This window comes from Leopardus geoffroyi, chromosome C2 (assembly GCF_018350155.1).
Source record: "Leopardus geoffroyi isolate Oge1 chromosome C2, O.geoffroyi_Oge1_pat1.0, whole genome shotgun sequence".
Taxonomy (NCBI): Eukaryota; Metazoa; Chordata; class Mammalia; order Carnivora; family Felidae; genus Leopardus; species Leopardus geoffroyi.
Window position 1 is genome coordinate 82,315,593 of NC_059333.1, and position 24,435 is coordinate 82,340,027.

Below are 24,435 nucleotides of genomic sequence, written 5' to 3' on the forward strand. Positions count from 1 at the left end.
GTGTGTGTTATATCTCCAAGTCTCCAAACTTGAGCAAGCCACTTGAAATTATAGAAATTGTCATTACTAATATTATTGGTACCATGAAGAAACTATTTATATCCCATCTCTTATTTCAAGTACTTATGTGAGCAGCTTTTCTCCTCAACTGTCAGCCAACTTCACTGTGGAAGAGTATACTCACCGCCCATTTCTTCTCTGTATTAGTTAGGACAGGTTAGAATTCTTTAACAAACGGACCCACACTTCCTTCTCATGCTGGTTCTAGTCAGCAGGCAGCTCTCCTCCACAAAATCATTTGGAAAGTCAGCCTTCTTCTGTCTATGGCTCTATCCTTCTCTGAGGCCTAGTGCCCATTTATATCCCACAGTGAAAGGGGAAAAGACTTGGAAGAGAACATGTGAAAGATTGTATCACTCCAGCTGGAAAGCAATATTTTCTGTTGTGACAGAAAAATCTGATTAGCTCTCCGGAGAATGCTCTGGCTTCATGGCACTATTGAATAAAGTTTCACAGCACAACACCAAGTTTACACAGTCATCTCTGTTCCTACTGTGCGTACACATAGGTGTGATCTAGCACATGAACTTCTACATTTACATTCTTTTGTTTTTCTTAAAAACCTCTTCGGCTCAGCCAGTAGAGCATGCGACACTCGATCACACACACACAAAACCTCTTCTGATTAACCGATCTATTTTCCTAAGTTGCAACACAACAATGAAAATGACATAGTAGGGGCGCCTGGGTGGCGCAGTCGGTTAAGCGTCTGACTTCAGCCAGGTCACCATCTCGCGTCCGTGAGTTCGAGCCCCGCGTCGGGCTCTGGGCTGATGGCCCAGAGCCTGGAGCCTGCTTCCGATTCTGTGTCTCCCTCTCTCTCTGCCCCTCCCCCCGTTCATGCTCTGTCTCTCTCTGTACCAAAAATAAATAAACGTTGGGAAAAAAAATTAAAAAAAAAAAAAATAAAATAAAATAAAAAAAGAAAATGACATAGTAAGCAAAGCACATGCAAAATGAAGGAAGTGCCTTAGCCAAGAGGAATGATGTGCTATTATGTAGCACTTAGTGAGACAAATTAAATGAGAAGGCAACTTCAGAATATAACAATTCATCGCAATGATCAAGAGACTGTCAAACGGTCACACAGTCTGTCAGCAGCAGCATGGTGGCACTTGCTGGCTTGCCACATTCCCATAGATTTGGTCTATAAGGAGACCAAATAGATTTATTATTTACACAGATAGTAAGAGAAAGATCAGCATGGTATCAGCTCCCTGCATCCCTAATTCCACAGGATGACACCGAATAGGAGGAGCTAGACGACAGATCCCAGGAACTGCGGTGGAGGAGCGGAGCAGGGTAGGCACTTGTAGGACACTGACAGTGAATGCCCTCTTAAATTTTGCCCAGTGGGTGTGTCACTGGCTTACCTTGGTCCCTGCCCTGTTGAGGAGCCTACTCTAAACTATTATTAAGCAGTTCAGTAGATTTACAAAGAAGTTTGTAGCCATACCAAAGGGGCTGGGGAGCACAGGCAGAAAGTTTGGCATTCAACCAAAACCAGGGAAATAGATGAGAAATGACCTATAGCTAACACCTCCAAGATAGAGATGAGAACCTGCCTCAAAACAGCTCCACACCTTGCTCCTCTCCCCTTGATCCAGGAAGAATTTCAGGCCATTCAGAACTGTTAAGTCTTGCCTACAACAGCCTTTGTGGAGGCATTCCAAATTGCTAGGATGCCTCTGCGGAGCTGTTCCCCCAGAGCCCAATATCGGAATTGAGAAGACAAAGCTGAATTTATTGCTTCTTATAATAAGGGAAAGCTATGCTCCTAATGCACAGTTTCTCCAAGCAGAGCAGACTGTTGATCTTACATCATTTTTGAGCAAGGTGGAATTCAGGGACTGGCAAATTTTAAGGGGCATTAGAGAGTGATATCACCTGTAGGAGCTGATTGTTGTTGAAGGCTGACAGAGGCATTTGCACTGGGTTGTTTGTAAATGGCCGCCTATTGGAAGGGAAGGCTGTCCTTACTACGCTGTCCTTGATGGGTGGATACCTTCAGACTGCTGCCTGTTTCCAGGGCTTCAAGGCAATGCTACTTTCCTAGGAGTTGGAACCTGTTTTTATTTCCAAGAGGCAAAAGAATATGAAAATAGTCCCAGTGAACAAAGATATTCCATTGTGTTCTTTTCCTCTGAAACTTCCAGACTGCTTTCTGACCATTTGATGGACTGTGGAGACCACCAGAGGCCAATGGAATCTAGAAAAACCTTGTTTCAGTGGTGAACTTTTGGAGGGAAGGGGCTGGGCCTCATTTGTCTTTAATCTCCTGCCTAGTCCTAGCATATAACAGGTGTGCAATTCACAATGAATGAAGTACTAGAAATCACATTCCTTAGAAATGACAGAAAAAGAAAAGAGAGGTGTTTTTTTTTTCTTTTGTCTATTTTTGTATCTATATGAGATTAGATGTTAACTAAACTTACTGTGGCAATCATTTCGTGAGCTATGTGAGTCAAATCATTAGGCTGTACACCTTTAACTTACATAGTGAAGTAGTCAAGTATATCTCAATAAAACTGGGGGAAACGTTTTAAAAAGAAAAAAAGAGAAGGTTTGGTTATCAGACAAGATACCCATGCATTTCACTAGGTTGCCCCGTTACAGTAAGACAGGTAACATTAATGGTTATGTCCGCGGTGGGTACCATACAGATTTAGGTGAAACGCACGGTGCATGTATTTTATGTGCCAAGTGGTTGTGTCATGTCACCTAATTGTCAAGACCCCAGGTATCTATTCCTGTTAAGAAGGATCATGAAGATGAAAACTGATGAGGACAGCTCTACCAACTTAGTGAACCCTGAAGTTATCCAGAGAAGGCAGCCTCTTTGGGCCAGGGTGTTGTAAACTCCGACTTGCTGGCAACTGCACCCATTTTCCACCGTCCTCTCTGACCTAGGTTGTGATGGGAACCACTCCGGAGAAAGAGAGCACAAGTGACTGCAGAGCGCGGGACTGGGGTCCCGGGAGGAGGAGGAGCGGGTGGGAGGATGCGCAGCGGGAGGTGGCGCCGGGCTCGGGCTCTCATTGGCCCAGCGGGCGCCCCTCCTCGCGGGGCCGGCTCAGCCGCGGCTGGAAAAGCGGCAGTGCCCAGGGGTGAGAGGCGCAAGCGATCTCCGCGACCGAGCAGACCAGACATGGCCGAGTACACGCGGCCGCGGAACTGGCTGGCGCTGATCCGCCTTCGAAACCCGCCGGTCAACGCCATCAGGTAACGGGCTGGGTTGCCTCCAGCCCGGGCACGGAGGGCCCTTCGCCGCCTGCCTGCTCCGAGGCTTTGACTTTCCCCTGCTGGATTAAAAGCAGAGAGACACCAACACAGACAACCGCGGCGAATGCCCGGGCCTTGTGCATAGGTTAGCTTGGTTAACGTTCGCAGCGAACTCCTACCGGTGTTTCACTGGTGAGGAAACTGAGGCTCAGAGGCAGGCAGATGGCCTCTAAGTGGGCGAGCTGGACTCCAACACGGGCCATACGTGCCAGTTTCCTGCTCTTCTACTTGCTGGCAGCTTTGACTTCTCATGTGTACATTCTGTTCTAAAGGTGCAATGCCCGCTAGACCTTGACCTCTTACTTCCCAATCTCGAATATAGGCTGCCCTAATAAAGTGTAACTCATAAGATTTAGAAATCTGATGATAAAGTTTCCTATTAATGCCAAAGCAGTGAGTAAAGGTGAATTGTGGCCTGGACAGAAATGCAAAGTTCTTTCTCCTGATTTGCTCTAAACTTGAAGGCTTTAGTGCTGTAGTGGAGGATCCATTTGGAGTAAGCCTAGTAAGTAGCCTATGGAGTAGACTGTGCAGTTTATCTTCTTTGATTTCATCATGGAGCACCTTCGCCCCTTTTATTATTTTTTTTTCTTAAAAAAATTTTTTTTTAAGGTTTATTTATTTTTGAGACAGAGAGAGACAGAGTATGAACGGGGGAGGGGCAGAGAGAGAGGGAGACACAGAATCTGAAACAGGCTCCAGGCTCTGAGCTGTCAGCACAGAGTCCGACGCGGGGCTCGAACTCACGGACCGCGAGATCATGACCTGAGCTGAAGTCGGCCGCTTAACCGACTGGGCCACCCAGGCGCCCCACCTTTGCCTATTTTAAATTCTCCCACCTACGTGTGCAATGCGCTTACGGCATTGCTTTCAAAACTGAGATTAATGCTAGTTGTTTTTGGTTTTGTTTTAATTAATGAGGTTATTAGATAGGTTTGGTCTTCCATATCTTTGGAAAAAAGGATAGTGATCCATCAGCCCAGGATAGAGCCGTCCATCCCCGGAGAGTAGGATTAGCCAAAATTAAAATTTACAATGAGTATATAAAACAGGGTGAAAGACCTTTGGTCAACATTCTTAGCACATACCGCTGGAACAAAAGAGAAACTGGATTGACGAGACCAGCTAATTTTACCTGAATTTTTATCTTAGTGTCATCAGATTTGATTTTATCATATTAATATTATAATTTTTATTTTTCAGATGAGTTATTGCATTTAGTCATGCAAAAAAAAGTGCAGCAATGAAAATCATACAAGGATGATATGTCCACTTTCTTGCCATTCTCAGAAAAAAAAAGCAAAATAACTTATTTTGGTTTTGATGAAGAAAAACATAATATAATTACATATCCATTTTGGACTCGTCTGTATTTTAGTTAGAATTACTAAATATTAGGACTCTGCCTCAGCCTCTGCTCATAAGAGGAAACCATGCCCATCAAGAACTTGGGGGAAACGTTTCACAGTCTAACACCCATAACAAGAAATATTTTCTCATAGCTATTTTAAACGTTTCTAGTCGTTAGCCTGCCCCTTCCCCTCTTGTAAGAGAAACGTTTGTATCTACCTCATAAAGTTGTGGTGAAGTTTACATACGCCGGAAGTCATAAACTGGCATGGAACATGTGTTAGCTGCCATCATTGCAAGGCCCTCCAGCAGGCCCTGCTGCCTGGGGTTCATTTCAGCTTCCTCAAGTTTTCTCTACTTGGGGATACTTTCCTGCCCTTTCTTCTGTCTTCTTCTGAAGTTATATATGTGGATATTTTCTTCTCTCTCTTTTTGTCAGCTTCATCATTTTCCATAATTTTATCTTCTTTTCCACTTAATCTCCCCTCTGCCTCCATCCTTGCAGTCACTGCATCTAGTTTATTTTGCACCTCATTTATAGCATTTCTTAATTCACTGTGACTATTTCTTAGTTCCTTGATCTCTGCAGCAATAGATTCTCTGCTCTCTTCTATGCTCTTTTCAATCCCAGTTATTAATCTTACGACCGTTATTCTAAATTCTTTCTCAGTTACATTGTTTATAACTGTTTTGAGCAGTTCTCTGGCTGTCATTTCTTCCTGGAATTTCTTTTGAGGAGAATTCTTCCGTTTCGTCATATTGGCTAGTTTTCTGTCCCTTATGTGTTTTAATAGCTTGTTACGTCCAGGGCCTGGCCGTTCAGAAGGTGTTTTTGGAGTGTGTTTTGTGCTCTCTGTTGAGACTCTGGTTGCTTTGTCTCCCTACTCGTAGTGGTGGTTTGGAACTTCTACCACGTGTGCTATGATTTGTTCCTTGAAGTATCCCTGGAGAAAAATTTTAGAAGGGGGGGTTGTGGTGAAAAAGGCCTTATCCTATACAAGGAGAGAAATGACAGGGCGGGGAAAAGTAAAAGAAAAAAAATTGCTCAGGAAGACAGTGAGAGAAACTATATGGCTAGTCCAGAGAGAGAGAGGAAAATAAAAAAGGAGATACAGAAGAGGTGTTAAAAGAACAGATTAAAAAAAAAAATGTTTAAACAAACCAACAGCCAGAATAACCCAACTAGAGAAGTGAAGAAATAAGAGGAAGAAAAGAAAAAAATATGTATCTACATATACACAGAAAATAAGAATTGACCATGAATCAAATCAGAGAATGTAAATCCCCTAGACCAATATCTGACAGTGCCTTGGAACTAGTGTCTGCGCTGGTCTGGAGGGGCTGTCTGGTTGGTCAGTGTCGATCTTGCTCTGTTAGACGGCCAAGTTACTAGGCATGGAGGGGCGTGGTTTGGTGTAGGCAGGTCCTGCCTGCACTGCGGCCCTGATCCCTGAAACCCCACGTTGTTGGTGATGGAGAGAAAAATGGAGACACCCCAGTCTCTCCTTCCTGGACTGGGTGTCCCAAACCACTCTGTTTAGGCCCTCCTCACAGTGCCACGTGGGTGTGAGTGGGCCACTATGTCCCGTTCCACTGTCTCCCGCACCTCCCTGGTGCTTGGCTGGGATTCAAACCCTTATGTCATAAAGGCACTGGGTGCCCCGGTTCTGGGGTAGTGTCGCCACCCACCCAGCCGACAAAGGTCCTCTAGCTGGTGGGCGCCTGCAGGGTCTTTTGTCCTTGGAATGGCTATTTGCCTTCTTCCCACAGCATTCAAGGAAGAGGATTGTTCTCTCCCACTGCTGGGAGCTAGCTACCTAGCCTGGGGCTGACTCCCCTCCTCTCTAGGTGCAGGAACAGGGCAGAGAAAGCCCCACGGTTAGAAACTGGTTCTTTCTCCATTTTTTCCATTCCCTCATCTGTGGTTTTTTTTCAACGTTTATTTATTTTTGGGACAGAGAGAGACAGAGCATGAACGGGGGAGGGGCAGAGAGAGAGGGAGACACAGAATCGGAAACAGGCTCCAGGCTCTGAGCCATCAGCCCAGAGCCCGACGCGGGGCTCGAACTCACGGACCGCAAGATCGTGACCTGGCTGAAGTCGGACGCTTAACCGACTGCGCCACCCAGGCGCCCCTCATCTGTGGTTTTTCAGTTGTCCAAATACAATCCTACACTTCCACAGCCTCTCTTTCTCTTCCTTTTCTCCACAGAAGGGGATCCCTCCCCTCCGCGCCTATACCACCCATTTTATCTCTACCAGTTCGTAATCATGCACCTATGGCTCACCATGTTGTCCCTGTGGGCCCCTGGAGATGTTTCTGTCACTCCGTAGCCCGGATTCCTGGAATTCCATGTCTTCTGGCCTCAACACTGCTGTGTTTGAGGGGTGAGGGAACTTCGGGTCCCCCTACTTCTCCACCACGTTGACTCCTCTCTCCCCAACTGCTCTTTAAAATTCTCCCACTTCTGGGGCGCCTGGGTGGCGCAGTCGGTTAAGCGTCCGACTTCAGCCAGGTCACGATCTCACGGTCTGTGAGTTCGAGCCCCGCGTCGGGGTCTGGGCTGATGGCTCAGAGCCTGGAGCCTGTTTCCGATTCTGTGTCTCCCTCTCTCTGCCCCTCCGCCGTTCATGCTCTGCCTCTCTCTGTCCCAAAAATAAATAAACGTTGAAAAAAAATTTTTTTTTAAATTCTCCCACTTCTTAAATGAGAGTGCATCCAGAGGATTTACACTCAACTCTTTTTGCCTTTGGCTGACTCATTCAATCTTGACTATAGCTCTCCTTTATAGATGACTCCCTCATCAACTGAAACTTACCAAAATCTACTGCATGCCCTTTTTTTCCCAGATCTTGCCTCTGCCTCCTAAATTAGTTAGTTTTAGCTTTGGCTGTCAGTGACAGAAAACTCAAAAGAGTAGGGGATTAAGCAAAATAAGGTTGATTTCCTTCATAGCAGTGTCTCAGAACGATGTGATTGTTCCACAATCATCAGGGTTCCCAATTCTGTTTATCTTTTGCTCTGCCATCCTCATTTCAGGTCTTCCACCTCTTGGTCCATGATGGCTGCTTATGATCTAGCCATCACATCCCCGTTCCTGCCAGAAAAGGAAAAGAGAAAAGCATACCCAATCCTTCAAGAACTCTTCCCAAAGTTGGATATACCAAATCTGCTTCCATCCTATTGACCACAACTTAATGCCTTAGGCTGACTTTACTGCATAACAAGCTGGAAAATGCAACCTTTATTTTGGGCAGTCATGTATCCAGCTAAAAACTAGATGCTTAATATTTTGAAGGAAGTGGGGAAGGTTGGATATTTGGGGTAATTTGAAGCCCCTGACACATCTCTTGGGTTGTTTCTTTTAGACTATTTCAGTTTTCTTATATTTTGCCAATATGACAAATTGAAAGTAATTTCTTCTCACTGTGAATGTCCACATCACTTTATTTGTATTTTCATTACAACACTCATCTTAGTGTGACATTTTGTCATTTCCTAGGATGTTATAAGCTCCTTTCAGTATACATAGAAGATGTACAATGATATTTTTAAATTGATTAGTGCTGCTTCTAAGTGGCCAAAGTTACAGCAAACTGTAGGAAAATACTATTTTTTAAAAATTTTAGGGGCGCCTGGGTGGCTCAGCCGGTTGAGCATCTGACTTTGGCTCAGGTCATGATCTCGCAGTCTGTGAGTTCGAGCCCCGCGTCAGGCTCTGTGCTGACAGCTCGGAGCCTGGAGCCTGTTTCAGATTCTGTGTCTCTTTCTCTCTCTGACCCTCCCCCATTCATGCTCTGTCTCTCTCTGTCCCAAAAATGAATAAACTTAAAAAAAATTTTTTTATTCATTTGGAGCACCTGGGTGCCTCAGTCAATTAAGCATCTGAATTCAGCACAGGTCACAATCTCATGGTTCATGAGTTTGAGCCCTACATTGGACTGTGCACTGACAGTACAGAGTCTGCTTGGGATTCTCTCTGTCCCTCCCTGACTCGCTTGCTCTCTCTCAAATAAATAAATAAACTTAAAAACAAGAAAAAGCTTATTCATTTATTTAGTCCAGTGCTTAATTCACAGTTGACATGTTTATTATTAGTTGATCAAATTAGTGAAAACTGAATAGTGAGTAACTAGGGTTTTTATACATTCCGTGTGTGTTTCAATTTTCATTGTTAGGAAAGAAGTCTGAGATGGTATAAATTTAATTCTAATGCCTCGTGTAATTTTTTTTCTTTTAGTACATCTGTACTCCATGGAATAAAAGAGGGACTGCAGAAAGCTATAACAGACCATACAGTAAAAGCCATTGTGATTTGTGGAGCAGATGGCAAATTCTCTGCAGGTAACCAGTCTCTAACTCTTTCTCATTATCTTTGGAATCCAACCACAGCCTGAGACCGATGCTGCCTTAGCCGTCCCTGTGGGTAATACCGTAGGGTGGGTAATGGATATGGGAGACTTGAATGGGAATGGGAAACATTGCAGAGAGACAAGAGTCACAGAAAGACCCAGAGAAGACTTTGACCTTGCTCTCTTTTGTATTGGATGGGCCTTTGGAGGACATCCAGGCTTGATGGGTGTTATACCTGCTAATATACACCTGTTGGTACATACCTGCTCTGCATATATCTCCACCCTATGGGAGCTTGGACGAATCCCTGTAATCTCCGGAACTCCTCAATTTCTCTGTTTAGAAAGTGGATAGTAGTATCTATCTTAATAGGTTTTTGTGAGGTTACATGAGATATATCTGAAAGTCCCTAGTGCAGTGCCTGCATCAGAAGATGTTCAATAAATATTATTTTTTATTTCTTTTTGACGGAGACTTGAAATTGACTTCATTTTTCTTCTTTAAAAAAATTTTTTTTAACGTATATTTATTTTTGAGACAGAAAGAGACAGAGCATGAGCAGGGGAGGAACAGAGAGAGAGGGAGACACAGAATCTGAAGCAGGCTCCAGGCTCTGAGCTGTTGGCACAGAGCCTGATGTGGGGCTTGAAACCACAAACCACGAGATCATGACCTGAGCCGAAGTCAGACACTTAACTGGCTGAGCCACCCAGGCACCCCTGAGTTCATTTTTCTTCTAATAGTCACCCATCTAAGTGACCATGACTATCTTTATTGGGTTATTCTATGAAGATGCAAAAATATTGAAAACATATGGCAAAAGAATCTGAAATGGTGATTCAGTGGTATTTGTAGTAGCTTTTCTTCTTTTCCCAAATGAATATATTATGCCTTTTGTCCTATATGAAGGCCTGTGTAATGTTACTGTAGCCAATGGAATTTAATGTATGTTAATTGCAGCCTGAGAAGAAATAGATATTGGAATCATGACAGTAAAGAAATGTAAAAATGATAATCATTATAAAATTACCATTTATCTTGCCTGCTATGTGCCAGTACTATATGGGTTATTTATTTATTAATAATGAAAACAGTAGTATTTTTACACATACTTTAATCCTCAGTAAATCCTACAATCTCCATTTATAGATGATAAGGATGAGCCTGAGAGAGATTAAAATAATGTGCCAAACATTAATCAGTTATGAAATGGCTTACTTGTTGTTTTGAAACTTCAGGTCAGAAGCCCAAGATAGTGACTTTGCACCATGGAGAGAGGGATCTTAATTATGGAAAACTCAATATTTCTTTGTAAGAAAGAAGGTAGAAAAGGGAGAATGTAGTTAGAACTCAGGGATAGAAAAAAAAAATTCTCCTAGAAAAGCATTAGAGGTGGTTAGACTTAATGGGTTTATATAGAACAATTGGAAAATATACATTCTTCTCAAATTTGCAACATTTACAGATCTGACCAGATACTGGACCACAAAAACTTGTCTTAATAAATTTTACTTAGAATATGTTCTCTGACAGCAATGCAATTAAACTAGAAATCAATAACAAAAATATAACTAAAAATACTCATATGTTTAGAAATTAAATTCATTTCTTAATCCCTGAGTCAAAGTGAAATCATAATAGAATTTAGAAAATATTTAGAACTGAATGATAGTGAAAATGCAACATATATAACTGAAGGATACAGCTAACGCAAAACTTAGCAGGAGATTTATAGTCTTAAAGGTATTTATCAGAAAAGAAAACAGACTGAAACATAACGAGTTAAGCATCTATATCAAGGAACTAACCAATGAACTACTAGACCCAATGAAGTAGAAGAAAGGGAATAATGAAGAGGAGAAATTACTGTGATAGAAACAAATGTGATTCAAGACTGTCAAAAGTTAGTTCTTTGAAAGACTAATGAAATCTACAAACCTCTGGAGAGACTGATCAAGAAAAAAAGGGAAGGCACAATGTATATAGGGAATGGCAAATGGGATATCACTGCAGATACTGTAGCCATTAAAAAAGATAATGAAAATATTATGGCTTCCCAATATGACTCAAGTGGAAATAAAAAACCATTAAAGAAATCGAATCAGTAATCAAAAATCTCACAGAGTAAATTCCAGCCACAAATGACTTTATTGGCAAGCTCTAACTGGAAAGTCAAGGAAAATATTATTTGAATTTCACATAAATGTTTTAGGGAATAAAAGAAGAGGGAACGCTTCCCATATTAGTTTCCTTGGGCTGCCATAACTGATGACTTGTGGAGGGTAGAAGTTCAAACTCAAGGTATCTGTATGGTCATTCTTACTCCAGAGGCTCTAGGGAAGACTCTTTGCTTGCCTCCTCTAGCTTCTGTGGTTGCAGGCAATCCTTGGTGTTCCTTGGCTTATTGCTTTATCACTCCTGTCTCTTTCCATGGCCTTCTCGCCTGCGTCCAGATTTCCCTGATCTTATATAGACCCACCCAAATCCAGGATGACCTCATCTTTACTCAGTTATATCTGCAAAGACCCTATTTCCAAATAAGGTAAGTTTCACAGGTTCTGCGTGGGCACCATTCAATCCAGTACTCTTTCTAACTCATTTCATGATGCTAGCATAATCTTGATACCAACACCTATCAAGGCCAGTATGAAAAAGCAAAATTTACAAATGAAATTTGCAATGAAAGGAAAGCAAAATGAAAGGCAAGCTTCGTTCATAAACATAAGTATAAAAATCTTAAATAATATATCATAAAATTGAATCTAACAATATATAAAAAGTGGAAGGCATCACTTTTTTTCCCCGGAAATTCCAGATTGGTTGAACATTATAACATTAATGTAGTTCATTCTATTAAAAGATTAAAAGAGAAAAATCATATGAATTTTTTAAGAACTGCAGAAAAAACATTTGATATCATTTGACATGCATTAAAAATAAAAATTTTTAGTAAACTAGGTATAGAAAGAAACTGTCTTAATCCATTTTTGAAAACCTATAGAAAACATCAGATAAAATGGTAAGTTGAAAGCCTTCCTGGGGCACCTGGCTGGCTCAATCAGTAGAGCATGAGACTCTTGATCTTGGGGTTTTGTGCTCAAGCCCCACGTTGGGTATAAAGATTACTTAAAAACGAAAAAATCAAAACAAAACAAAACAAAGCTTTCCTTCTGAGATAGGAGCAAGATGAGGCTAGCTACTCTCCCCATTTCTGTTTGACATTGTGTTTTAGGCCCTGGCCAGTCCAGTAAGGCTAGAGAGACAAATGAAAGGTATTGGGATTGGAAAGGAAGAAACAAAACTTCATCATCCAGAAGATATGATAGAGTTTGCAGAAAAATCAAAATAATCTATTAGAAAGGTATTATAATTAATAACTTAGTAATTTTGCTAGATATAAAATCAATATCCAAAACTTTATTGCATTTCTATATGCCAGAAATAAACAGTTAAAAAGTGAAATCACTGTACTCTTGTTTGTGCCTTGGTTTCTGTAAAATTCGGATACTAGTACTAACCTTATGCTGCAAGTAGAAAAATGTAGTAATAACGTTTAAGAATGTGGGCTCTGTAGTTAAACTGAGTTCAAATCCTTATTCTACCAGTAATTAACTGGTCATATGTTTGAACTAGTCACTTAACATCTCGAAGCCTTAGCTTCCTGACCTGTGAAATGGAGATTGTTATACTACTTAACCTACGTGTTAAGAAAATCAAATATGAGAGTATATGAAACTACTTAGCACGGTGCCCAATGTAAAGTGTATATCCAGTGCGCACTAATTGCTATTATGACATGAAAAATCATTTAAATCTAAACTTACAGGATTGATAGGCCTGAGATATCTTGTTTTTCTTGAGCCAAAAAAGGAATAGAAATAATAACTAATAACACTAGATGAGAGTGTGAGTATGATGGATTGGTAAGCAAAAAAATCATAATCTTGGATTGATTCTGGGTAAGGTACAGGTAGAAATGAAAAGTTAAATAAGTTGGTATGAAAGAATTACTTTAACTTTTTAACTCTTGCCAAGCTTAATGTTTCCAAGAATAGATAATTCTGTGGGGAAGAGTTCAGTATAATGTTATGTGAAAAAAGGAAAATATGAAAAATTATGTTATAGAATGCTTTCAATATTGTTAAATATATATGATAGCAAACTTTCATTTAATTCTCTTCTAAGTCACTGAAGATAGGTGTTATGATAAAAAAGTTGCATAAGTTACTGAAGGTCACAAAGCCATTTACATATATGCATTGGGAAACAATTAAGAATTCACGAAAATATTACATTGTTATCTCTGTGTGGTGATTTTGGGGTGATCCTTATGTTCTTTATTATTTTGTGTATTTTTCAAATTTTCTATAATGCATGTGTTATTTTTATAATTAGGAAAAGAAATAAATGTTGCTTTTATTGATCACAAAAACAATCTATTACAAAAACATAAAACATATAACTCACAAATATGTATGTGTTTTATGCTGAGGTTTTATGTTGTAATGATTTATGCTCTTAACAAAGATATAATAAGGTTGGTGAGCAATACTATACAAAAAAAAAGAAGGGGAGGGAGGGCTGGTTCAACTTCTGAATCTCTATTCCCCCTTCTCTGAGGCTTTTAATTTTTTACAGGTAGAGTTACTACCTATCATATGGAAGACAGATTTTAGATTACAGGATTCCTGATCAAGGTTTGAGGATTTTCTCTTGTAATGTTCTACATTTTCCAGGTTATTTTTCCTTCACTGTGTGTCCAGCCAAAGAATTAAATGTTTTGTGGTCCCAAGAAGGTCTGAAATTCCTTGAGAGTTATCTGATACCTTATTGTCTATAACAAAGCCCAAGTCTCTCCACCTCTCTTTTTCCTTGTCTGTGTCCTTAGGTGCTGATATCCACAGCTTCACTGCTCCTAGAAAGCCCACCATCGTATTGGGACATGTAGTAGATGAAATACAGAGAAATGAGAAGCCCGTGGTGGCAGCTATTCAAGGCATGGCTTTAGGAGGGGGACTAGAGCTGGCCCTGGGCTGTCACTATAGGATTGCCCATGCAGAGGTAACCGCTAAAGCTCCATATGGGGCTCGGTGTGGGGGGCTTTTCTTTAAGGCGATGTCTAAATGTTGTATAAGCCTCAGTGGTGATCATTTTGAAAGGCTAGCTTCCTGGTTGACAACTCTTATGTATTTTTAGCACTGGTTTTTCAGCTGCTATGCATCAGCACAGTGGTAGTAGTTGTTGACATGTTGAAAAATGTCCATTCCATGAGTAAATAGCTGTTACCCTGAACCCCATGACTGTCCCTTTGCTTCCCTAGCCCTAGCCCTTGGGTCTCCCCATAAAACACAAACCAAAGGGGAACTACTGGGTCGGTACAGGGCCCCCACGACTCTGCTCCAGTAGTACGACCCACATCATGTTCCGCTGAGCCATGCTTATGCAGCATGAGGTATAAAATATTTTGACTCTCATCCCTGAGTATGCATACTTATTTAAATTTTTATTTCCTCAAAGGTTTTGGTTTTGTGGTCCCTTGTAATTATTAGTACCTTAGAAGACAATTTCCTATTTGAAAATAGCACAAAATTGTAAATCCATTTGTTTCTGGAAATAGATTTAATTTGGGCTATTAAGTATGTAGATGAGGTCTGTGATACCAGTCTCAGAATGGAAACATTTTGTAAGTAACATATTTTTCTAATGATAAAGATAATGTTGATCATTGTGATAGACTAAAAAATACAGGAAAGTATAAAGATGTAAACTAAAATCCCCATAAACTCACAGTTCAGAAATAACCACTATTAATATTCTATTTTATTTTCTTTTGGTCTTCTTCCCATGTAATACATTTTTCTTATAGCTTTTTTAAAATTTATTTTTCTTTGCTGTCTTTAAAAAAAAAAACACCTACAGGGACGCCTTGTTGGCTCAGTTGGTTAAGTGTCTGACTCTTGGTTTCCGTTCAGGTCATGATCTCATGGTTCCATCTGTGGGATCAAGCCCCAAGTAGGGCTCCATGCTGTTAGTGTTGGATCCTCCCTCTCCCTTCTCTCTGCCCCTCCCACGTGCTCTCTCTCAAAATAAATGAACTAAACACACACACACACACACACACACAAACACAAAAAAACACCTACCTTTGGAATTATATTGTATTTCATTTGTACTCCATTTTTATACTAATATCATATTTAACCTATTTGTTTATGCATTCTGCCAATTTGTTTTAGAGAGTTTAATCTATTTACATGTAACACAATTACTAATAAGGAAGTACTTCTGCCATTTTGCTATTTTTTTCCTTTGTCTTATATCTTTTTTGTTTCTCAATTATTCCATTAATGCTTTCATTTGTATTAAATAGATATTTTCTATTACCCTTTTCATTTTCTTGTTCCTTCTCTTACTATGTATTTTTGAGTTATTTTCTTACTGGTGGTAAGAAAGTCCTGGTGATTACAATTAACGTCTTAATTTAAAACAATCTACTTCAGATTAATGCCAACTTAATTTCAATAGTATACAAAAAAGTTTGCTTCTATATGGTTCCATTACCCACTACTTTTATGCTGTTACTGTCACAAATTGTATCATTACACATTTGTATGCCCATTAACATAGATTTTTTTTTTAAATATGAAATTTATTGTCAAATTGGTTTCCATACAACACCTAGTGCTCATCCCAACAGGTGCCCTCTCAATGCCCATCACCCACTTTCCCCTCCCTCCCCCCCATCAACCCTCAGTTTATTCCCAGTTTTTATTAAAAAAAATTTTTTTTTAATTTTTTTTTCAACGTTTATTTATTTTTGGGACAGAGAGAGACAGAGCATGAACGGGGGAGGGGCAGAGAGAGAGGGAGACACAGAATCGGAAACAGGCTCCAGGCTCTGAGCCATCAGCCCAGAGCCCGACGCGGGGCTCGAACTCCTGGACCGCGAGATCGTGACCTGGCTGAAGTCGGACGCTTAACCGACTGCGCCACCCAGGCGCCCCTATTCCCAGTTTTTAAAAGTCTCTTATTGGGGCGCCTGGGTGGCGCAGTCGGTTAAGCGTCCGACTTCAGCCAGGTCACGATCTCGCGGTCCGTGAGTTCGAGCCCCGCGTCGGGCTCTGGGCTGATGGCTCAGAGCCTGGAGCCTGTTTCCGATTCTGTGTCTCCCTCTCTCTCTGCCCCTCCCCCGTTCATGCTCTGTCTCTCTCTGTCCCAAAAATAAATAAACGTTGAAAAAATAAAAATAAAAAAAAATAAAAGTCTCTTATGGTTTGCCTCCTTCCCTCTCTGTAACTTTCCCCCCCCTCCCCCTCCCCCATGGTCTTCTGTTAAGTTTCTCAGGATCCCCATAAGAGTGAAAACATATAGATTTTTTTATTATTGCTTAATGTAGGGGTCTTTTAAATCAGATAGGAAAGAAGAATTATACAGAAAAGTTTATATTAATTTGTCCTTTATATTTACCTAAATAGTGATCCTTTATCATTGTTTTTTATTACTTCACATGGATTTGAGTTCCTGTCTAGTGTCCTTTCATTTCACTGTGAAGGATTTCTTGTGGGGCAGATGTGCTGGCAACAAATCCAATTTTTGTTTTTACCTCAGAATGCTTTAATTTGTCTTCATTTTGATTTTTCTGAAGTTTATTTATTTACTTTGAGAGAGAGAGAGAGAGAGAGAATGGGGGAGGGGCAGAGAGAAGGAGAGAGAGAATCCCAAGCAGGATTGGGAGTGTGGAGCCTGACATGGGCCTCGAACCCATGAACCATGAGATCATAACCTGAGCCAAAATCTAGAGTTGGATGTGTAATCAACTAACCCACCCAGGTGCCTCTTGTTTTCATTTTCAAAAGCTAGTTTTGCTGGATGTAGAATTTTTGTTTGACATGTTTTTTCTTTTAGTGCTTTGAATATGTCTACCTACTGCCTTTTGGTCTCCATGGTTTCTGACAAGAAACCTGCTGTTAAGCTTATTGTAAATAGTCTTTAAACATATCATTTTATTTTATTTTATTTTTTTCAACGTTTATTTATTTTTGGGACAGAGAGAGACAGAGCATGAACGGGGGAGGGGCAGAGAGAGAGGGAGACACAGAATCGGAAACAGGCTCCAGGCTCTGAGCCATCAGCCCAGAGCCTGACGCGGGGCTCGAACTCACGGACTGCGAGATCATGACCTGGCTGAAGTCGGACGCTTAACCGACTGCGCCACCCAGGCGCCCCTAAACATACCATTTTAAATGGCTGTATAATTTTGTCTTATAGATATACCATAATTTATTTAACATTCCCTTGTAGCATTAAATTTTTTTAATGTTTATTTATTTATTTTGAGAGAGAGAGCAGGGGAGGGCAGGGAGAGAGGGAAAGAGAAAATCCCAAGCAGGCTCTGCATTGTCAGCACAGAGCCAGACATGGGGCTCAAGCCCATGAACCCCGAGATCATAAAATGAGCTGAAATCAAGAATTGGACACTCAGTCAACTGAGCCACCCAGGCACCCCAGCATTTTAATTTTTATAAGGGTTTATGAATAAAGATATATATCCTAAGTGCTCCTTTTTCTGTGTCCCTCTTACCATGCCTTCTGCACACTGAGTGTAGATATAAGTTATAAGCAATGATAAGTCAGGGGATGGGGATGAACAGTGGTGGAAAAATTCTTGACTGACTGTTAGGAATGCCTTGTGTGAGAAACGCTTAAATATTCCAGGTATTCTGGAGCTCTTGGAATCACAATGTGGGTAAATGACAGTCTGCATTAAAGCACCCTCCTCCTCCCATCCTGTACCTGTAACAAAACTAACAGAACTTTAGCGACTTTTAAATAGCCAAGAGAGGCATGTGGTAAAGGGCTTGAACTCATTCTCTTGCCTGGACTGAGGTTGCTGTCTAATTTTTTTTCTGTAAGAGCTTTATTGAGATACAACTCAAAAACCATATAATGCATTCATTTAAAGTGTACAATTGAGGGTGCCTGGCTGGCTCAGTCAGTTAAGTGTCTGACTGGCTCTGGTCATGATCTCATTGTTCCTGGGTTCAAGCCCTGCATCAGGCTCAGCACTGACAGCTCGGAGCCTGCTTTGGATTCTCTGTCTCCCTCACTCTCTCTGCCCCTCCCCTGCTCATGCTCCCTCTCTCTCAAAAATAAATAAATAAACAACAACAACAACAAAAACCATTTAAGGGGCACCTGGGTGACTCAGTCAGTTGAGCATCCAACTTCAGCTCAGGTCACGATCTCGCAGTTGGTGGGTTCGAGCCCCACGGTAGGCTCTGTGCTGACAGCTCAGAGCCTGGAGCCTGTTTCTGATTCTGTGTCTCCATCTCTCTTTGTCCCTCCCCTGCCTTTGCTGTCTCTCTCTCAAAAATAAACATTTTTAAAAATTAAAAAAAACATTTAAAAATAAAATGTACAATTGAGGGGTGCCTGGGTGGCTCAGTTGGTTATCTGACTCTTGATTGGTCTTGATCTCGGGGTTGTGAGTTCAAGCCCTGCACTGGGCTTCACGCTGGACGTGGAGCCTACTTAAAAAAATAAAAATAAAGTGTACAACTGAATAGTATATTAACATATTCACAGGGCTGTGTAACCCTTACCACAGTGGATTTTAGAACATTTATTATACCAAAAAGAAAATTCATACCCTTTAGGAGTAACCCACCATCTCCCCTCTCCCCCAGTCCTAGGCAACCACTAATCTACTCTCTGTCTCTATGGGTTTGCCTATTCTAGACATTTCATATACACAGAATCATACAACATGTTGTCTTTTATGACTGGCTTCTATCACTTAGCATAATGTTGTCATCGTTCACCCATGTTGTAGCTTGTCAGTACTTCATTCCTTTCTATGGCCAAATAATATTTCCTTGTGTGGATATACCACATTTTCTTTATCCATTCATCAGTTGATGAACACGTGAATTGTTTCTATTTTCTTGGCTTTTATGAACAATGATGCTAGGAAAATTTGTGTAACATTGTGTATGTTGTGTGTGTGTGTGTGTGTGTGTGTGTGTTTATTATAGTCATCCTATTGGATGTGAAATAGTATCTTGTTGTGGTTTTGATTTGCATTTTCCTGATGGGCTAATGATATTGAACATCTCTTCATGTGCTTATTGGCTATTTTGTATCTCTTCTTTAGAGAAATGTCTGTTCAGATCCTTTGCCAATTTTTTAAATGTTTTTTATTTACTTTTGAGAGAGAGAGAGAGAGAGATTGAGTGGGGGAGGAGCAGAGAGTGAGGGATACCCGGAATCCGAAGCAGGCTCCAGGCTCTGAGCTGTCAGCACAGAGCCCAATGCAGGGCTCAAACCCATGAGCTGTGAAATCATGACCTGAGCTGAAGTCGGAGGCTTAACCAACTAAGCCACCCAGGTGCCCCTCCTTTGCCCATTTAAAAAAAAATTTTTTTTTCAACGTTTATTTATTTTTGGGACAGAGAGAGACAGAGCATGAACGGGGGAGGGGCAGAGAGAGAGGGAGACACAGAATCGGAAACAGGCTCCAGGCTCTGAGCCATCAGCCCAGAGGCCGACGCGGGGCTCGAACTCACGGACCGCGAGATGGTGACCTGGCTGAAGTCGGACGCTTAACCGACTGCGCCACCCAGGCGCCCCCTTTGCCCATTTTTAATTGGATTGTCTTTTTATTACTGAGTTGTAAAAAGTTCTTTATATATTCTACATACATGATTAGCAAATATTCTCTCCTATTCTGTGAGTTTTCCTTTTAATTTTTCGGCTTCCTGGCTCTTTTAGGGCTCCATAACGCTGTTTCTGGACAATATAACTTTTGTTGGCTGAAACAGATCACAATGGAGTCAGAGAAAAAAATATGTAAGAAGTTAGAGATGTATTTCAACATGAAGACTTAGGGACAGCACAGCTCTGTTTATGTTGTTAACCTAAGTAGAGGGTGTGCACTAATTTGCCCTGTAAAAACTTTTTTTTTTTTTAATTTATTTAAAGTGTCAGGGTGCCTGGGTGGCTCAGTCAGTTAAGCGTCTGACTTCTGCTCAGGCCATGATTTCAATGGTTGAGGCTCTATGCTGATGGCTCAGAGCCTGGAGCCTGCCCCTCCCCCACTAGTGCTTTGTCTTTCTCTCTCTCTTTTTTCTCAAAAATGAATAAACATTAAACATTTTTTAATTTATTTAAAGTGTCTTATTTATTTTGAGAGTAGGGGGAGGGGCAGAGAGAGGGAGAGAGAGAATCCCAAGCAGGCTCCACACTGTCAGGGCAGAGCCTGATGCAGGGCTTGATCTCAGGAACCTTGAGATCAGGACCTGAGCCAAAATCAAGAGTCGGACGCTTAACCAACTGAGCCACCCAGGCACTCTCGCTTTTTGTTATGTATTTATTTTAAGAGAGAGAGTGTGTGTGCATTGCTCTGCAGAAACTCCTGAAACAGTGTTTTTGAAAGTGTGGGAAATCCAGAGGAATCCTCCCCTTTACTCTACATGCTGTCTCATTCTAATGACCTTTATGCCTTCAAACTTTAATAGGCTCAAATTGGCTTCCCAGAAGTCAGACTAGGACTCCTTCCTGGTGCAAGAGGAACCCAGCTTCTCCCCAGACTCATTGGAGTTCCTGCTGCACTCGATTTAATTACCTCAGGTCAGTACAAACCCTGACAACAGCTTTCTAGAACAATGCAAGGAACTGGTTTAAGATTTAGAGAAATTCTGGATTGACCATTACCCACTCAAGTAATCTTAAGAGGATACTTTAATTTCTTTGACTATCAATTTTCTCATCTGTAAAATGGAAGGAGTACTTTCCCTGAGAGCTTCTCAGACATTACCATGAAGATCACATGTAAGTGCCTCCCCCCAAAAATTTCTTTAATGTTTATTCATTTTTGAGAGACAGAGACAGAGCATGAGCGGGGGAGGGGCAGATAGCGAGGGAGACACAGCATCTGAAGCAGGCTCCAGGCTCTGAGCTGTCAGCACAGAGCCCGTCGTGGGCTCAAACCCACAAACCACAAGATCATGACCTGAGCTGAACTTGGTCGCTTAACCAGCCGAGCCACCCAGGCACCCCATGTGCCTTCTAAATGAAAGTGTTTACAGAGCACTAATTATAAGTAAGATTTTATTATAGCTCACGTGTCCATGCATAAGCACTTGTATTCACATAGGGTGTATTATATGCAGACTCAATTTAGAAATTATAATGTACATGAGAATTAAAACCAGAATTGTCATGGAAAGGTTTGAAGTTATAGTGTGGAAATGACTGAATTTTTCATTTCCCAAGTATTAAGATATTAGCTACAAATGAAAGTTCTCTTTCCATAGGGAAAGTGAACAATGCAACAATAGAAAACATTTAGAGATCCTGGATTTACCAAATCCTGTAAGGCTTATAAAGAGATTTCCAGTTGAAGTAAGGTTGGAAGAAAGAGTCATGTTTTGATTGACAGTGTTTCTACTCTCTTATATTTCTGTGGGTCGGGAATTTGGGACCAGCTTAGTTGGACTCTAAGCTCAGGGTTTCTCATGAAGTTGTAATCAAGACATTGATTAGAGCTGTAGTTGTCTGAAAACTTGAGTGGGGCTGAAGGATCTACTTCCAAGATAGCTTCCTCACATGGATGGCTAGTTGGTGCTGACTGTTGGCATTTCTTCTCCACATAGACCTCTCTCTAAAGCTGCCTGAGTGTCTTCACAATATGGAAGCTGACTACCTCTGGACTGAGAGATCCAAGAGACAGCAAGGCAATAGCTGCGATATCTTTTAGGACCTAGCTTTGGAGTTATACACCATCTTTTCTGATTATGTATTATATATGTATATGTGTATATATATATATATATATATATATATATATGAAATTATTTATACAGGTCTTCCCTATTCAACATGGGAGGGGGCTTGAACACCAAGAGGTGAAACTCACTGGAGCCACTTTGGAGGCTAGTTACTTCAACTTTATACTCACACATATGCCTATCTATTATGTATATATATGTGTGTATATATATATATATATATATATATGTATATAATATGTATATACATACATAGTAAGTTAGATATATATGTAAGTTACATATTACTATGTATAGACATAGTAAGTTAGAAGGAGATAAGTGCTAAGGAGAAAACAAAACAAAGTGGGAATATAAAATGTTAGAGATGGAGGTGTAGGTAATATTTTAATATAAAATGTTAGGGATGGAGGGATTAAAAAGGCTTTCCTACTAAATGACATCTGAGTAAAGACCTGAAAGAGATGAGGAGGCTTGTTATGCCAATATCTGGAGAAATGCATTCCACATGGATAAATAGCAAATGCAAAGCCCTGAGGCAGCAGGATACTTGGAAGTTTCAAAGAAAAGCGAGAAGGTGGATACAGCTAGAGTGAAGTGAGGAAGGGAAAGAGAGGTAGGGGATGAAGTCACATCGCGTAAGGCTTTGAAGAGTATACAAAGACCTTTGGCTTTTCTTCTCAATGAGGTAGAAAGCCATCGGAGTGTTCTGAGCAGAGTCACATGCTCTCATTTGTTTTTTAAAGGATCACCCTGGCTGTTGAAAATACATTAATTAGAGGTAAGGCAGACACAGGAAGGCTGATTAGAAGCCTGCTACAGTCATCCAAGGGACAGATGATGAGAGCTGGGACCTGAGCGGTAACAACGTAAATGGTGAATCATGGTCAAATTCGGCATATATTATGAGGGTAGAGCCAGCAGGATTTTGTGATTTATCAAAAAAGTGAAATGTGCAAGGAAGAGCAGAGCGAAGGATGATTCTAATGACCTGCGCAGCTGGAAAGATGGTGCCATTTTTGAGACAGAGATTGCTACTGGCAGAGTAGGATGTAGGGAGGAATCCCAAGCGCTTAGCTGGGGGCATGTTACGTTTGAGAGGTCTGTTAGACATCCAAGTGGAGATGCCAAGTAGACAGTTGGACAGACTGGCCTGGAGTTTAGGAGAGAGGTCTTCTGATCTCCTCTCAGACTCCATTTTCTCAACAGAAAACAACTACATGGTTGCCTTGAGGAATAATGAAATGACATAACATGCTTCTGGTACAGTACCTGACACATAGAAGACATTTTATAAATGGTAACTGTGGTAGGCAGAATAATGCCTCCCACCCCACCAAAGTTGTCTGTGTCCTAATCCCCAGGACTTGTGAATATGATGCCTCACATTCAAAAGTGACTTTGCAGGTGTGATTAAATTAAGGATCTTAAGATGGTAGATTACTTTGGATTTTCCAGGTTGGTCCAGTTCATCACAAGGGTACTTAGAAGAGGAGGGCAGGAAGTTAGAGAGGAGACAAGATGCTACCAGCTGGCTCTGAAGATGGAGGAAGTGGCCACAAGCTAAGCAACGCAGGCAGCCTCTAGAGGCGGGCAAAGACGATGCAACAGATTCTCCCTTAGAGCCTCCAGAGGGAACACAATTTTGCCGACCTATTTTAGACTTCTGATATCCTAAACTAAGATAATAAATGTATGTTGTTTTAAGCTGCTCTGTTTGTGGGAATTTGCATAAGAAACTAATACAGTAGCTATTAATAATGATGCTATTACGACTGTTGCTGTTCGGTTTGGAAGGTTGTTTTTTTTTCCCCTAACCGACTATGCTAAAAAAATTGTTATTGAAAGTTGAAGATCCCCTACTGATGTTAATGTTGTAAAAACACTGGCTTTGTAGGCACTGTCCCCATAGGAAGTTAATAAGTAAACAGATTTAAATGAAATTAATAAGTAAGTAGCTAACCTTTTCTGATCTGAAAACCATTAGAGAGGTAATTCTGGAAAGTGGAGCAATTATAGCAGCCACCGTTGCTTTTCCACAGTTGCCTGGAAATGCTACCCGGAAACAGCTGAACCTTTAGCAGTAACCACAAAAGATTTGCTAGAGCACCTTGCAATTCATTCCCTGATGTTCTCTGTCCGATCAAGTGACAAGAACTACAGTTCCCTGCTCTTGCTTCTGCTTCATTTTTTATGGCTTGTCCTCCTTGTTCACTGAACAGCACACAAAATCCCTGCTCTGTTCTCACAGAGCTTTGCTCTAGCCCATGAATTTCTTTATGGTCATTCCCAGGACAAGGATACATTCAGGCTCTAGACGCTGAGGGGATGCCTCTTACCATCTAGAGTAGTGGGGGAGAAGTTGTGAGTGACATCTTTATCCTACCTGCCTTTCAGGTGGGTTAAGTCCAGGTGAGTTTTCTCTATATTTGAGCAAGAGGTTGAGGGTGAATTTTAGTAGCCGGGGCTCCCAGGCAGTGATAATATATATCAGCAAGTATCATTCTGTGACTAAAACAAACAAAAATAAACTTAACACTAAACCCAAAACCTATAAAGATATTCTGTGACTTTAAAAGAGTGAAACAAGCCCTGGGTGTT

General features: G+C 41.0%; 1 protein-coding gene across 1 annotated transcript in view; it reads left to right on the forward strand.

Annotated features, from left to right (window-relative positions):
- Positions 1–3,117: 3,117 nt before the first annotated feature.
- EHHADH (enoyl-CoA hydratase and 3-hydroxyacyl CoA dehydrogenase) overlaps positions 3,118–24,435 on the forward strand; it is a 47,674-nt gene continuing 26,356 nt past the window's right edge. The window contains exons 1-4 of the mRNA XM_045502710.1: positions 3,118–3,282; positions 8,934–9,037; positions 13,935–14,107; positions 20,563–20,674. Of these exons, the coding sequence (XP_045358666.1) occupies positions 3,209–3,282; positions 8,934–9,037; positions 13,935–14,107; positions 20,563–20,674 (463 nt within the window). The 5' untranslated portion in view covers positions 3,118–3,208. The remainder of the gene's footprint in view (positions 3,283–8,933; positions 9,038–13,934; positions 14,108–20,562; positions 20,675–24,435) is intronic.